The following is a 16,676-nucleotide window of genomic DNA, read 5'->3' on the forward strand; positions in this document are numbered from 1 at the left end:
GCGAAGAGATATTACTGTGAATATGATTACTGGGTGCTTTTTAAAATTGTAGAGATAATTTCGTTACTCGCGATAATAACCGCGCAGCTTAGTAGTAGTGTTAGAGGTTTTGTGTATCATGGAGATTGGATTTAGAAACCGGGTTATTTGAATAGACCGCGGGCGTTGAATAAAAGTAGATGGCGCTATATTACGGTCACGTACAACAGGTTTGTAGGCTGCGATGTATTTTTCAATTTCCGAATCATTTGTTTGTACGTTAGTTTATGTGACTGTGTTGTCAAAATGAATTATTATCTAAGTAATTTGTCAGATATAAATCATTTACCAATAAGCATGTGATATCGATAAATTTAGCTAAAATAGACGACAAAATCAAGAGACGACCAATGTGAGAATATAATCGTGAAAACCCGCTGCCTGAAACGTCGATTCACCGGGAGTGGCATGGCTAAGGAAAGTCATCAGGATCTGGCAGCCGTGATCAAACAGGTTCACGCCGATCTTAGGAAATCTAATCGAAGAAGTAAGCCATTGAACTAAATTTCGGTTATTATTCAAAACGAAGCTCCGGATGCAGATTGTTGTTAAGGGTTCGTTAGCGCGAAGACGATCATGCTATTAGTATTAAGTTGAGCAAATTTAGAATTGTCATCTAATTAAAAAAAAACGATTGAAAGTCACACGTCGACGTCTGTGATATGTTTAAGCTTTGCTTATTCCTTAAGGCGAATTTATCCTGTCAAATCAGATTTGATTTTCCTAATCATAATTTGCTAGTCACGTGTAATCTAATCAAATAAGATTTGCACAACAGGATGAATTTGACGCCTTGTTTCAAACGGCTGACAAGAAAATACTGTCCCGGTTATTGAAATATTATTTCCGTTTCAGGTTTCTCTTTCAGTTTTGACATACATGTGAGTCTACCATCTTCAAATCGTATCAAATCACCTCCGGGGGTGATTTGATGATTTGACAAATCGATATGAATTTGATGCCGTGTTAAATTGAAAAATTAGACCAGATCTAAAATGATTATGACAAGGATAACAACGATTTTGCTTAAAATCAAATTTAATGTGACGTGATAAATTCGCCGTTAGTAATTTGTACTAACAGACTAGAGACACGTGGGTAAACTTGATAGTCTAATTGTTCGATGAAACGTTATGTAGTGATGAGATGAGATGTAATGTGATGTCACAAAAAATATTAATTAATTAGTAAACAATACTGAAATGTACAACTTACATTTCTTTCCCATGATATATCTGAACATCAAATTTTGAAACTTTCCCTGGGAGGCCCAGGAGGCCCATCCTGTTAAAAATGAACCCGTCCGGGGCATATTCCTTACACAACGGCCTGACTGGCTGGAAAGGCCATTCCGATGATGGCAAAAGTCTGTTCGCAAGATCATTAATGAGCCCTCCTTTCAAATTCCTGTTTACGGGCTTGCAAACTAAGGTTTGCCATCCTCGCCTCCCAGGGGTCTGGTTCGCTCCGGCGAACTCGCTTCGGGAAACGGCCTTAGTTTAGTAAGTTCGAAAACCCTTGACCGGTGAAATGCGTTGTATCGAACCGTATATATATTTTAGATCCCGGCAGCGCCGATGAAATCTGGAACGAACACGTCAAAGATGGGACTAAGTTGAAGCGTTACGCTTTGGCCATGCTGAAATTAGCGACGACGTATTGGACTAAAAACCCTCTGACACGCATTGACTGGTGCAAGGACTATTGTAACGAATACTTCTTCGGAGATGCGCTGCGAGTTGCTTTGGAAAAGGACGCAAAAAGGAAACAGTTTCGGCAACGTCGAGATTCGCCTACTGTTCAGTCGTTTCTGGCAGGCGTCTCGCCGCATTCAGAGGACGTCGTTCCTGTATTGTACGTATAAAAAATTCATCTCCGAAGAATAATATTCTTTAGTGGCCGATTCGGGTCACGTTGAGGAGGAAGAAATGCGTCACTCAATCTCCACCAGGAGAGAGTTACGCTTATGATCGTTATTGTGATCATCCTCGCTTGCCTGGGGTCCGGTATCACTCCCACACTCGCTTCCACCAGCCCTCACGAAGCGTGATTTCATTACTGGCGCTGTTGCGCATGACGTCATATATCGATTTGTGAAATACTTCCTTGTTCGGTAAAACGTTCGCTGATTGGTCCATTTAACGGGAAAACCAACAGAAGTCTACTTTCGTTTGTTACGAGCGCTGTGATTGGTACGACCGGATTCTGGTCGGCTAGTAACGACTCCAACGACTCGTGGGGTCAAGGGGTTCGGGGAACAGCTTTAGCGTAGTGGGTTCGAATCCCTTGACGGGTGAAGATGTATTGTGATTTGCATTACGTAACGAAGGTTCTTTTGTGAAGTCAGCATCGCTAATGGAATACGTTGTATTCTTATATCATATATTTTGCAGACATTTTACATTTACTCTGAATTCGACGTATCTCAAAAGGGACAGTGTGCATTATTAAATATTCGTTGTAAAATATATTTGCAGACAATATCCATTTACTGGTAAAGTTCGTCTGCTCGATGTCGGAAGTTGTTACAACGGGTTTCAAATATACGAGGAGTTCAGTGTGTTAGGACTCGATCTGCAGCCAGCTGAACAGGTACAGTAAACTTGGCCGGTGCCAATCTACATGATAATTTCAGTTAACACAAGTAAATGACAACAATTCCAATCACAACTTTGAAATGGTCTTCAGGTTGTTACTACGTTGATAAAAAACTGATACCTTGTTTCTCATTTCTGCTGAGTTTAATAGTTGACTCCGCGGCGGCCTTTCCTTAAAATCGTGACTAAGATAACCATAACAGTCCTGGGCAGCTATAAAAATGGACTGATTACTAAATCTACAACAGTTTTCAAAAATTACACGGCTGATTCGGAGAAACATTTTATTTTAGCGTTAGGTCGTTGGTAGCGCATAAATTGGAGAGGCGGGCAGGTGGTAAAATGATGTGATTTTTGGAAGCGTCAATAAACTTTCAATTAAGTGTTTTGTTTTCATTTCAGACCGACGTTCTACAAGCCGACTTTCTAAAACTGAAAATTTCACCCCGCGGCGATGATTCGCGCGAAAGCGACCTCGAGTTCTCGGAATACCTGGCGTCGTTGGGGTCGCCGGTGCTCGAGTTGCGTGCGGGCGCGTTCGACGCGGTCGTCTTCTCGCTGCTGTTAGAATACCTGCCCAGTCCGCGACAACGACTGACCTGCTGTTTAAACGCGCGCCGTCTATTGTCGTTCAACGGACTGCTGTTGATCGTGACGCCCGATTCGAATCACGTCAACAAAAACTCGGCGATGATGAAAAGTTGGAAAACGGCGCTGGAATCGATCGGGTTCCGGCGCGAGAAATACGTCAAGTTGGAACACGTGCACGCGATGGCTTTCCGGAAGATAGACGACAGAGTTTCAGTCGACGATGGAGTTGAAATATCCGACGAAGCTCTGTCGCAACTTCTGTTCATTCCTCAAGACAATAATTCGACCGCAAATGATGACGATGACGATGAAGGCGAATGTGGAACTGAGACTGGAGAGGAAACCTATGATTTCACCCTCGACGAAGAATTGCCAGGATTTGGATTCAATGAGGATGAGAATGGATGAGTTTAATTCGACTATATAGTTTTACTTAAGAAATAAATTTTACCATCATCAATCTACTTTTGTAAAACGTCATGTTTTTTGTTCACTGACTTTGTTTTATTTTCGACTACTGTAAGAGAGGGGGCGGACGAAGACTAGAGCTGCCATTCATTGGACCATTGAACTTTAACCATTTAGATGAGTCATTTTAGAGCCCGTGATAGGCCACAGCTCCCAGTGTATCAACGGCTGGTCGCAACGAGGCATATTTTTCGTTCGGGCAACGGGCACTGGGTCCATCCATCCAGCGTTCGTTTCTTGATTTAACCATAGACCAATTACGCGACATTGGAAAAAATTCAGTTTTTGAATTCAACCAAACTTAATTTTTGTTTTTTACCAATTCAACTCATCCATTCCAATGGCCCCAGTTTCGTCAAAAAGTTAAACTCAAATTTGATGAAAAAAATTGAGTTTTTTATTCATTTTCTGAAATTGATTTAGGAGTAGAATCTGTTCTGTGAGACCGGGCACCTGCCATATTGATTTCCCTTATGTGGTTATTCTTTTAATTATCGGTCTGCATTAGAATTTGCAATAACTTCGTTATTCACGAAAACTGAATCACAGTGGAGATAATAAATTATTTGAATTCAATTGTTCCGACGTTTCGTATTCGAGTTTCAATCGTACTTTACCCACGTGGGTAAACAAGATGGCGGCCTCCATGAAGCGAAAACACGATGTCGAAAACAATCGGCAATTATTATCGAAAGCTGTAAGTATCACCAGCTTGTTTTAGCCATAGGGAAAACTCGATCTTAAGGGGAGATAGTAATGTACCGATTAGTGATAATTTAATGTTCACTGTGAACCCAAGATCATCAGAAATTACATGAAATGTCATGTAATAAATCGAATTGAATTGACTGCAAAACAAAATGAAAAATTCGTCTGATTCAAGAATCTTTTATCGCATTCGAATTAGTGTGGGTTAACACTAAATGACTTATCAGAGGCCATGTACTGAATTATCCGGGTCCAACTGCAGTCCAGGTCACCTTTTCACGGTGTAGTGTGCGGCTAGCATTTAGGCCTGATTACTAATTAGAGGTTAGGCCTACATAACCACTAGGGAGACCTATACATTTACTGACTAAAAAACTGCAGTCCTTGTGTCTAAAACTCCATTCCCTTTCCAATTAAATGCCTATGATAAACGGTAGTGCAGTGATTGACCAAGCAGTCCGGTTAATATTATAGGCCTAAACACAATCCGGTTACTGACAAACTACTATCACTGGCAAACAAACTGCATTCTGTTTCTGGTTACTTGAATGAACTGCTGTCCGTTATTGACAATGCAAGGGTTGCAATTGGCTTACTGTCTAAACCACAGGTTATAATCAGACCTTGATACCGGTACCTTAGTGAGCTTAGGCCTAATTGAATGTCATATATACAATCATTTCAGGGTGACTTGTTTTTGAATGCTGCTAATGATGATGAAGACGATGAAGATTACGACGCTTCAGATGACGAATCAGATAATGATACGACCGATTCGGAGGATAGCGTTTATTCCGATTTGGAGGAAGAAGAAGATGACAGCGATGATGAACAATCCGTTGACTCTTTTGACGTATGTTGTCGATTTTTTTTTCGTGGTTTCCCAAATTAATGGGCTAAAATGGCCACTTCGCCTTGCTAAACATCAGGGGCCAGTTGCTCAAAAGTTGGTTAAAGATAACCGGCCGTTGAATACCATAGTAATTTTAATTGTCACCATTTCAACTATCCACTGGTTAACTGTAACCAACTTTTGAGCAACCTGCCCCTGATGGTTAATTCTATTTTAGTAATAGATTGCATTCAAATTCCCATTCATCAGGCTTACTGTCTGCTACTGGAATGCCTCAATTTCTCTTCCAGACATTTAATGTTTAAAATGCTAATGGTATAAAAATTTTGCTAAATTCAGGGGTTTTGTTTTTAGCGTATTTGCTGCTGACTCGTTGATTCTTTGAAAACTCATCAAAATTTTGAAAAGTGATATTCAACGTCTTTGAAATTAAGAAACTAAGTGGGCCGAATGTCTTGGACTTAGGGAAAGCCATGAATGAAACAAGTTGTCAATGTATTTCGGTAAATGACGATATTAAATGATTTTTCCTGGCCCACAGGAAAACTCGGGGAATTTCACAAATTTTACCAAAAACTCGAAAAAGTCAGGGAATTCCGATAATGCTATTGACCACGTGTTTCTTTATCAGTACGTACCCGGGGGCTTACTCAATTAATTTCCAGTCAAGTTAACCCCCGGGTTAAAGATAATACCAGTCTATAAAACCGGGCCCGGGGGATTAGCAAATGGGCGGAAAATGACCGCCCTGTTTTTCTGGGACCGAATGTCATAATCGTCGTTTTAGGAGGTGAACGACAGCGACGTCGAAGATTTCGATATGAAGAAGTTGACGATCACGTCGACACCGGCCGCAGCCGGTCGTCGAAATAAAAACGACGTAAAGCCATCGAAAACAGTAGCGGATAATGACGCTAGCGCGACGAATGGTAAAAAGGGCAAAGGCAAAGGAAAACGGTCGACAACAGAGAAGGATAAGGCAGCAACCGGCGAGGTGAAGTTGGATAATCAACCGCCGAAGAAGATGGATAATGATGTTAACGATGATAACGATGATTTGAATAAGAATCCTGTCGTCGACGAGTATGAATTCGACACGTCAGATGAAGAGGTAAGAGTTGTTTAAACTGCGTATCTGTTGCGATTTGTTGCGCCGTCCAAGACAACTTTTCCCGTGTTACGGGCAAATTGATTTATTGCGAGGCGTTGCTGTGGTCAGCACTGAAAAACTGACGAAAATTTTAATCAACCATAGCAGATTTTAACTTGAGCTAGAAACTGTTTTACGTAGTTGAGCCTTTTTTGGTTTTTCAAAAAAATGAATATTACCGGTAAAATGAAATTCGATTCATGGTAAATGATGTCTAAATTGGATTATCGGATTATTGGAATGGGCGTGAAGTTCGGAATTTTACCTTTCATTTTCTTGGTGCGTCCAGAAAAGTTGCTAAATCTGATTTGTTTATAGTCGGATTTTCTCTGAGTCGGACATATTTTGCTAGTCCCGAGTTATCCAACATAACGACGTTAGTATTACTGTTACGTAAATAATAAGCCGTGATGAGGCGCTGAAAACTTGTTTCAAATTCAGATGGTGTTATTTTGTTAATTTCTTTTAAGGATATACGGAACACTGTTGGTAACATACCGATGGAATGGTATCGCGACTACGCACACATCGGATACGACGTCGAAGGCCGCAAAATCATCAAACCGAAACAAGGCGATGAACTGGACGAATTTCTCGAGAAAATGGACAACCCTAATTACTGGTATGTATCTCAATTTAATGACATTACATTTAATATTAGTATACTGGTACGCGACATTGTGAAATAGGGCTTTATGAACCTGATGGTGCCATTAGTCTTGAAGCTGCAATCCTCCCTCACACAGATTTAAACCTGGATTTAAAGGTTTCTGTTGTTTCTTGATTCCATTTTCCCATGGTTTCAATTAATTGCCATTCATGACTCACTTTTCAAAAAAAATTCTGCCCAGCCTGGTGCTGCCATGGTTGTTTTGAATGAAGACCCTCGCAACATCTAATGGATATCAGGCAAAAGAAACAACAGTGAGGTCGTACAATTACTCTAAAAAAAGAAACGCCCAAAACCTTTAAAAGGTTGACCTGATGGTATGAGGAGACTTGGCCACGTTCCTCCTACACAAGGATTTAAACCTGATGACATTTCGAGACTCTTCCTCTGACCGGACATGGGTTTGAATCTGGCATCGTGAGACTCGGGAGACATTGGGGATCATTCATTTATTTCGTACGCATAAGATTTGAAATGTTCAACCCCCCCTCCCCCTCTGTATGTACGCAAAATCAGCCATTTTTTCGTATACATTAAGCATTACAGTACGCAATTCAATGACCCCTCCCCCTCCCCTAATGCGTACGTTATAAATGAATGAACCCTTGCTCAAAATTGATTACAAAAACCATGCCTCGATAAGCCGTATGTTCTCATTTCGGATTTTAGGAGAACGGTGAAAGATAAAATGACCGGTCAGAACGTCGTGTTGACCGACCAAGATATCGATACAATCGAACGCGTGAAACGTGGAAAATACCCGGATCCTACTTTTAATCCTTACGAGGTTTGTGAGATTCTTGCGAATTTTCGATTTCCTGATCTGTGTAAAAACCCCGGCTCGAAGAGGAAAAAAACCTATCGATCTCTTCAACGATTTTCTGTTTTCGATTTCAGCCGTGGATCGACTTCTTCACGCATGAAACGATGATTCACCCCGTAACGAATCAAGCCGCGCACAAACGCAGTTTCATCCCATCTCACTTGGAAAGATTACAGGTACGTAACATAGAATTTCGATTCGATGTCGGCTTGAAAAATTAGAAAATTGGGAAACCAGTGCCAATGTGTGAAAAATTTGAGGAAATTTCTAGATATTTTTTGAAAATAATGGATGTCTCAGGCAGGCTAAAAAGCCAATTCTTAGTATTTGAAAAACGTGAAAATTCCAGGGATCATCAATCGGACAGATGTAAATGATGTTCAATTGCATTTCTACGAATATCTAGGTCGGTAAATACGTGCACGCGATCAAAATGGGTTGGATGAAGCCGCGCCCGCCGCCGTCGAAATCAGATGAAAACGACGAGGAAAACAGGCAGTATTACATGTTATGGAGTAACGACGATCAGTCGGACGCTTCGAAGAGAATGATGATGCACATACCGGCGCCGAAAATGAAATTGCCGGGCCACGCCGAGAGTTATAATCCTCCCCCGGAATATCTATTCACAGAAGAGGAGGTCAGTTTATATTACTACATGAATGAATGCCTTAAATCTGTTGAGTCATCTTTAGTGATGATTCGATGTGTTGCTGAAAATGAAATAACCGGTATCGGGAATTGTGATTTCACTATCGCTATTGTAAATGGTCGCACTTTGATCTGGAGCAAGGGTTTTTGTTTTTTCTGAGGCTCACAACGCCATCAGGGGTCAGTTGCACAGTTGTGACTTAAGTCCAAATGTAGTCTTAAATCTTAAGACTGGTCTTATATTGTTAGATTGGCTATAGAACTAAGTTGGTCTTAGACTGGTCTTAAGTCTTAAGCCATGACTATGCAACCGGCCCCAGGTTCAAATTCTTGCGAGGGATGAAAAGTGGCTGTCGCGGGTCATCGTGAAAGAGGAGTTTGGCTCATGATGCCATCAGGTTTAAATCCCTGCGAGGGAAGAATGTGGCAGTCTTATGATGCCATCCGGTTTAAATCCCAGTTAGGAATGCAGCAGAGTTTCGCAATGTAATCAGGTTAAAATCTCTGCGAGGAAGGAATGTGGCAGTCTGTCTTATGATGCCATCCGGTTTAAATCCTTGTGAGAAATGCGGCAGAGTTTCGCAATGTTATCAGGTTAAAATCTGCGAGAGAGGGATGAAGAAGTCAAATGATGCCATCCGGTTCAAATCCCTGTTAGGAATGCAGCAGAGTTTCGCAATGTAATCAGGTTAAAATCTCTGCGAGGGAGGAATGCGGTAGTCGAATGTTGCCATCGGGTTTAAATCCCGGTAAAATCGGAATTGGCTGACAGTCTTACGTCCTTGCACCAGGCGATGAAATGTGTGTATGGCTTGACAATGTTTTACGTTTCGGCAGGAGTTGGCTTGGAAGAATCAAGAACCGGAAGATCGAAGAATGAATTTCATTCCGCGGAAGTATTCGTCGTTACGTCTGGTACCGAGCTATAAACAATTCATCACTGAACGATTCGAACGATGTTTAGATCTGTATTTGTGTCCGAGACAGAGAAGAACCCGGGTAAGTCATCTCCAGGTTTAGTTTATTAGCGAAATGTAACAACTTGAGTATTATGGTACCTTGTTTCTGCTAATGGCCGGGTCATTTTGTAAACTGCAATGAAATTTGCAACCAGTTCATTGCTATAACTGCTGAGTCTGTTATTATTAGCTTGACCATGATTTTGTACCTTGTTTAGCTAGTCCATGCTCATTTTGGTTCTATCGCCAATCTAACAACTTTAAAACCAAAGCTCATTTTCGTTCCTCGAGAGAGATTTGAGTGTCTGAAATGTTATTCTTTTAGATGCACGTGAATCCGGATGATTTGATTCCGAAACTTCCGAAGCCGAGAGACTTACAGCCGTTCCCTACAGCTCAGGCTCTGGTCTATCGCGGACACACCGGCCTCGTACGTAGCATTTCGGTCGACCCAAGCGGACAGTGGTTAGCTTCAGGTAAGGAACAATCCCTACCACTCCTTGAATCTTTAAAAGCTCCTTCTAAACATGAAATACTTTTAAAGGTACTTGAAACTCCTTCGATTTGAGCAAAATGTCAGAAACACCTTCAATTTTGAGAAACAGGCAAACGATACTTATGAAGTTCTAGATTAGACTACGTCTAAATCAGTACAATAGAACTAGAATTTATTTGTTACCCAATTCTATTAGGCAGTTACCAAATTAGCAGCCAAGTTTGGTTAGTGTCAAAACCACCAAATTAACAGTTTACTGAGATACACTGTATTGATTTAGGAGGAGTCGAGTGTAATTGGGATATGGCGGTAAAAGTGATGCAGACGCTTCCTTGAAATATGAAATTTTAAACTCCTTGAAAAAAACCCTTATATCCAAGAATGGCTGATCTGTATGGACCATTTTTATCGAATCAACAATATTTTGGACTGGACTTGAGCTCATATGCCTTATTCAGTTCATATGAAATAAAAAGCTTGATCAATTCATTTGAGATAATTTTCATTTGACTTCTTTTCTAGGCTCAGATGATAAGACTGTGAAATTCTGGGAGGTCGCCACCGGGCGTTGCATGCGAACGATAAAAACAGAAAATGTTGTTAAGAACATCGCGTGGAATCCAAACCCGTCTGTTTGTTTAGTTGCATTTGTCGTGTAAGTAATTCATCTGAGTACAGAGTTGAACGATTGCTTATGAAATTGTGTTGATATTATGCCTTATTTCTGGTATGTTCACATGTGGTTTATTCTCAATGAAAAGTATCTCATGTGATTAAGTTCTGAACACATGTGAAGTGTGAAAGTTCAAAAATTGGAAAGAACACAATAAAGGATATCACATATCTGAGTGGGTGCAGATTGACAAATCAAGTTCGAATTCGATATTTTTTCTAGGGATGATAATGTAGTTATCGCGAATCCTCGTTTGGCCGATAAATTGGTCGTATCTTCGACAGATAATATGATTAACAGTTTTAATCGCGATGAAGATGGCGAATCAAGTAAGTTCGGGTTGAACCTAATAGCATCACAAGAGTACATTGTTGCCTGGCAGGGATTTGAACCTTCCATGAGACTGCCACATTCCTCCTATGTAAGGATTTTAATGTGGTGGTATTGCTAGACTCTGCCGCGGTCCGTCCTGGCATGGATTTGAGCCTGATGGCATCATGAGACTCTGCTTGCTACATTCCTCCATTGTTGGGATTTGTACCCGATTGCATCATGAGACTGCCACATTCCTCCTTCACAGGGATTTGAATGTGATGGTATTGCGAGACTCTGCCACGGTCCTACCTGGCAGGGATTTGAATTTGATGGCACCGTGAGACCACTACATTCCTACCTCCGGAATTTGGACCTTGAAAGCAGTTTCACCCTATTGCTAAAACAAATATCCGCTACAAAACATTTTATTTTCTCCAAATTAACGTTGATGCAAATGCGAATATATATTTCTTAATAGGTTTAAAAGTACCAGTTGAATGGAATATGTGTTCGCAAACAGAGCGAGACGACGGCATGTACCTTCGTATTAAACATCCAAAGGTTTGTTCGATTTGAAAAATGCTCCTCTGCCAGAAATTTTGGCCAAGTTATTGATAGAAATTAAAGATCCGATTAATGATGATGTGATTGGCAATTATTGATAAGTTGGTATTTTGCTTTAGTTCTTTCATGAATAAAGCTGTCCTTAGGCAATAAAGAGGGAAAATACCAATAAGTACTGGTCATATGCGGATCCAGCTTACTGCCATTACCACTTTTTTCAAGACACCAAACGCCTGAGCAAATTTATTTTCGCAGTGTTTTGGATTGACGTGCGAAAAATGTACTGTTACGTCCTCGCAAACGCTCATAATCCATCTGGAGGTGATAGAAATCGGAAATCATCTTGCGGATAACTCCCACACCCCCTCATGGTCCATTGAAAATGTCTTGAAACAGTATTCAGGATCCGCCCCTGCTGGTATAACTATTTCAGATTTTGCCTAAATGATTCTCACTGTGTATTTTGAATTTGTCGATATGTATTTTGTAGGCTTTGAGTCAGGTGACGTGGCACGCGAAGGGCGACTATTTCTCGGTCGTGATGCCGCAGGGTGAGAAAATGTCGGTGATAATTCATCAGCTGTCGAAACGACGCTCGCAAAACCCGTTCAAGAAACTGAAGGGTCTCGTACAGAAAGTGCTGTTCCATCCGACGAAACCGTTCTTCTTCGTGGCGGTAAGTTTTATTTTCAGTTTCTACAGCTCCAGCGCCGACATTTGATTAAATGATTTCTACCAAAATTGTTCGAAAAAACACATAAATCGATTGATTAATACTTGACCTAGAAATTATGGGTTTGAATTCTGGTGTCAGCGGTTAGTTGGTCTTTCGCGTACGGGTCTTATCAAATCATGGGTTCTAATCCTTTCTTGGTCAAAGTTTCTCTGGCCTGACTCCTATATGAGGGTGAAAATAAACTCATACCTCCTAATAATGAGTTGTACTCAGTGGGTTGAGGAGGAAAGAAACCTCAAACCTCTTGAGTGGCGCTCAGTGGCTCGATGGGATAGAGAACCCACTAATGAATAAAGTAAATAGATTAAGACTCTTTATACAATGGTGGTTATCCATTGGTCTCTCATCCTTGGGTTTGCGTCCAGCAAGGGATAACAATTTCTTGAATCTACTGATAAAAGAACAGGTTGATGAAGTGAAGTAATTCATGAAATTAAAACCCCTTGAATATCGAAATCGTTTTATCTCCTTTCAGACGCAGCGTTTCGTGCGCGTGTACAATTTAGTCAAACAAGAACTGATGAAGAAACTGTTGACGAACTGTAAATGGGTGTCGAGTCTAGCCGTACACCCCGGCGGCGACAACGTCATCATCGGCAGCTACGACTGCCGATTGAGCTGGTTCGATTTGGATCTGTCGACGAAACCGTATCAGACGCTGCGACATCACAAGAAAGCTATTCGCCAGGTCACGTACCACAGTAGATACCCGTTGTTCGCGTCGGCGTCCGACGATGGCACGGTCATCGTCTGCCATGGCATGGTTTACAAGTAAGTTGTCCTTTTACGCCTATTTAACTGTCTGGCTTGAATCCGTTGTTCAATGATTGTTTTACATATGCTACAAGCCTGTATATGTTTTGGCTGCAGAAATGCTTATTTGATTTGTCTAGTTTGTACAGAAATATGAAAGTACTTACTCTGAGGGTCTTACCCTCCTCGTACTGAATACAGTCAACCCCCGATAACCCGCCCACATTGGTGCAGAACAATTTTGGCGGTGTAGAGAGTATGGCGGTATATCGGGAGTGTTATACTGCGTATTTGTATATAGATGTACATTGAGAAAACCTGGCGGTAGGCAGGGGGACGGTAAATCGGGTTGACATTGTAGTTTAAACAGAAGCATGGAAGGTGTCACTATAGCCGCGATCACACGGAGAAGATTTGGTCGGGGCCAAATTGAGCTGCAAATTTGGCCCTTGCCTAATTAGAGAATGCGTTCACACGCAAACCATTCACTTGATACTCAACAATGCTCAAACAAAGCGAAGTGGATCATTTCCGGTGCCAGTTGCAATTCAAACGCAGTCATTTGTCTCGTGCTAAAATTAGGCTCGGGCCTGGTCCGATGTTTTTGGTCGGGCCAAATTTGGCCAAACAGGCTCGGGCCCATTTGGCATCCGTGTGAACAAGTGTTCCGGGCCAAAAATGCTCGTGTGATCGCGGCTTATGAGAGTTGTTACTGAGGGCCTTGATAACTCATCAATTTATACAGACATATGAAAGGTGTTACTGGAGGGTCAAACTTCCATCGTTTACTGATTTATTTGAACAGAAATGTGAAATGTGTTACTGAGGGTCTGACCCACATTAATTCAAACTGATTAACTGTATTCTAATTCATTTGAAATGATTACTGATCAGAGTTCGTAGTAAAGATCGGTCTTTGTTAGTTTTGCTTGAGGTTATGGTCATATCAAGGCTTGATTTAGTACTGTACAGGCTAGAAAAGGGGTTCATTACTTTGGCTACCGGAGTCTCATTTTACTTTCTCGATTAATTTTTCCAGTGATTTACTGCAGAACCCGTTGATCGTACCGGTGAAAATACTGCGCGGCCACGAACCGACGAAAGATTTAGGAGTTTTAGATTGTCAGTTTCACCCGACTCAACCGTGGCTGTTCTCGAGCGGATCCGATTCTACTATCAGGCTATTCACGTAGCATCGTTAAGGGCATGAAATGAATAAACTTGTATAGATTTACCGCGCAATAAACCTGATGAAATGATTCAAACAAACTGGTTCTCGTTTCTGCTTTAACGTGTTTGGCCTTTATTTATTGATGAGCTGTAAGTTGATCCGACCGGCCGCCTATATCCACCCTCTATATTGCTTTTTAATGGAGATTTGGAGATCGGAATTGTATTTTCGAATTGCAATCCACTTTTGGTGTTAACATATTACTGATGTACATATGGCGCTGTCCGTATGAGATGCCCGAACAAGGGGGAGGTCATAAATTCTGGATTTTGGTGGGCAAGAAGGATGAAATGGTGTGGACATTCTTAGAGACATGGGAAAGTGGTCCATAATTGGACATATTTTATGGATAAAAAGTTCAGCCTATTGGGCTAGAACATCTTCACCCGTCAAGGGATTCGAACCCACTACGCTAAAGCTGTTGCTCGTGGAAGCGAGTTCGGGAGTGATACTGGACCCCTGGCAAGCGAGGATGGGCTAGAATGATCAAGTGCAGAGATACTTCTCAACTCTAGTATCATCTGCGCATGATAATTTCCATTGATTGTGTCTATAGGAACTTATTGGCTGTTTCAAATAATAATATTCTGTATACATGTAATAGAGTGTTCCAAAACATACGTTGTTTTAGTTGCTTAGGTTTTCCGATCGAAGTGGGGTTCGTGGTTTGTGGATTATGGGGGAGGGGGGTACAAAAGATGCCAAATTTCCGCGCACGTCTTAATCGACAGCCCATTCTCTATCGATCCTAATTCCTGCTGATTAACTTTTTTCAGGATTATGACTCGATATGCGTTCAATAAATCACAGATATCAAATTCGTAGATAATCAATTGCTTGTGAGTGCCTGAACGCCTGGACACGGTTCTTTCGTTCGGACCCGTGGTCGAAAATTGGTTTCGACCTGTAATAGATACGTTATCATAGTTCAATATTAGAATCACTAAGCGATTAAGTAATCGGTTGATGGAATAAGTAGTATTTATATATAGTTCTTGTTAATGATCAAGTATTTACTCATCGCAGTACTGTCAAGATCGAGCATCATGAATGACAAAATATACAGCAACGCTTTCGCTGGTTTCCAAAAAATTTGTAGTGATTTTGGAAATTCGGACTTGTCGATACCAATCATCTTAGCGAAAACGTTCCGTGCTTGTTATGCGGAATGTGCCGTTAAAGAAGAAAGAGGATTGAGAGTTTTGATAGTAGGCCCTGCTCACGGGTACACGCTAGAAAGCACGTTACATGCAATTGGAGGAGGTGTTTACATTGATCGGATCGATTGCGTGGAACCCAATACTCAAATGGTGGTTGAGCTGAAGGAAAGGATGGGTTTACTGGCCAGTAAGTTCAACTTCGCTTACAATATTCACAACCAATCATTTTCGAAAGACAGTGGATCATTTCTGCCGAACAATTTCTACGATCTATTGTTGTTTTCGCATGTTCTGTACTACTTCAACGACCCCGTCGTTATCCTGGAGCAATCGCTTTTTCAACTCGCTCACAAAAATGGTCGATCTTTCATTGCACTCGATACGGCCAAAGTTCATGTCACTATTCGCGATGAGATAGAAAGCGCTCTCAAGAACGCCGACAGCAAATCGCGTACCCGTAGCGTAAAATTCATCAACATTCACGACGTTCTAGCAAAAACTAAAACTCGGACGCTTTCCCACACAGTCGGTCAAGTCGGAGCAGTAGCCAACATGATCCTGATGCCCAGTCGACCGTGTATCAGCGAAGGGGATAAACACGTGAGTAAATTGATCGACGAGACGCTAACGTTCTTCGCGGAAACGGATGTCAGTAAACTAACGGACGACGAACGCTTGACGATACAGAATATCATTCGTAAGCATACTGTTGAAATATATGGGATTTCTATAATGCCATACTGTACTGAAACCTTCGTCATTGCTAGAAAGTAATTGAGTAGTATTTGTATGATAATGTAGTAGATTAATACTTAATCTTCATTTTGGGGTTTTCTCTAGTATTACTACTGCAACACGTGCTTTGAAGGCAGGGTTTGAAATGAATTTTGCCTGATTAATAATCGCAGCTACGTATCGAGCGTATAGTTTGTGATGTGTGAAAAAGAAAAAGAGCGCATTTCGTAATATAAAGTCTGCTTGTGAAAAACCATATTATAGATATTATTGAAATATTACACGATTAATGATACTAATGATGAATAAGATATGTTTAGTTCTTGTGAAGATAACGTATAAGCGATATTAACCTAAATTTGAGAATTTGAATATCATTTGTTCATGGAAAATGATTACGGTTTATGTGGTTTCCAGCCTTACCATTTTAGACCAGGTCTTATAACCACATTTTTCATTCAAGCTTTTGGTTAGCCAGACTTTGATTGTAGTACGAATGTTTTA

General features: G+C 41.0%; 2 protein-coding genes across 3 annotated transcripts; both read left to right on the forward strand.

Annotated features, from left to right (window-relative positions):
- Positions 1-179: 179 nt before the first annotated feature.
- On the forward strand, positions 180-3,673 carry LOC141901518 (S-adenosylmethionine sensor upstream of mTORC1-like). Of its 2 annotated transcripts, none has more exons than XM_074788809.1 (5): positions 180-209; positions 358-526; positions 1,602-1,893; positions 2,517-2,631; positions 3,039-3,673. In XM_074788809.1, exons 2-5 carry the CDS (start codon positions 448-450, stop codon positions 3,633-3,635), a joined length of 1,083 nt encoding a protein of 360 aa, XP_074644910.1. In that variant the 5' UTR covers positions 180-209; positions 358-447; the 3' UTR covers positions 3,636-3,673. The 2 variants fall into 2 exon arrangements, with proteins under 2 accessions (XP_074644910.1, XP_074644911.1); XM_074788810.1 differs by lacking the exon at positions 180-209 and adding an exon at positions 225-254.
- Positions 3,674-4,324: 651 nt separating this feature from the next.
- On the forward strand, positions 4,325-14,315 carry LOC141901517 (ribosome biogenesis protein bop1-like). The gene is made up of 15 exons (XM_074788808.1): positions 4,325-4,392; positions 5,089-5,256; positions 6,044-6,367; positions 6,877-7,028; positions 7,746-7,863; positions 7,974-8,075; positions 8,306-8,539; positions 9,388-9,549; positions 9,835-9,985; positions 10,528-10,660; positions 10,901-11,007; positions 11,472-11,554; positions 12,048-12,233; positions 12,769-13,064; positions 14,086-14,315. The coding sequence occupies exons 1-15, from the start codon at positions 4,330-4,332 to the stop codon at positions 14,237-14,239; spliced, it is 2,433 nt and encodes an 810-aa protein (XP_074644909.1). The 5' UTR covers positions 4,325-4,329; the 3' UTR covers positions 14,240-14,315.
- The last annotated feature ends 2,361 nt before the right edge of the window (positions 14,316-16,676 follow it).

Source organism: Tubulanus polymorphus, chromosome 3 (genome assembly GCF_964204645.1).
Source record: "Tubulanus polymorphus chromosome 3, tnTubPoly1.2, whole genome shotgun sequence".
In the NCBI taxonomy this organism is placed as follows: domain Eukaryota; kingdom Metazoa; phylum Nemertea; class Palaeonemertea; order Tubulaniformes; family Tubulanidae; genus Tubulanus; species Tubulanus polymorphus.

Coding starts and splice junctions, on each gene's coding strand:
- LOC141901517 (XM_074788808.1), top strand. CDS start 4,330: ATGGCGGCCTCCATGAAGCGAAAACACGATGTCGAAAACAATCGGCAA. Junction 9,986..10,527: donor CGGACAGTGGTTAGCTTCAG/GTAAGGAACAAT, acceptor CTTCTTTTCTAG/GCTCAGATGATAAGACTGTG. Junction 10,661..10,900: donor TGTTTAGTTGCATTTGTCGT/GTAAGTAATTCA, acceptor TATTTTTTCTAG/GGATGATAATGTAGTTATCG.
- LOC141901518 (XM_074788809.1), top strand. CDS start 448: ATGGCTAAGGAAAGTCATCAGGATCTGGCAGCCGTGATCAAACAGGTT. Junction 527..1,601: donor TAGGAAATCTAATCGAAGAA/GTAAGCCATTGA, acceptor TATATATTTTAG/ATCCCGGCAGCGCCGATGAA. Junction 1,894..2,516: donor GAGGACGTCGTTCCTGTATT/GTACGTATAAAA, acceptor ATATATTTGCAG/ACAATATCCATTTACTGGTA.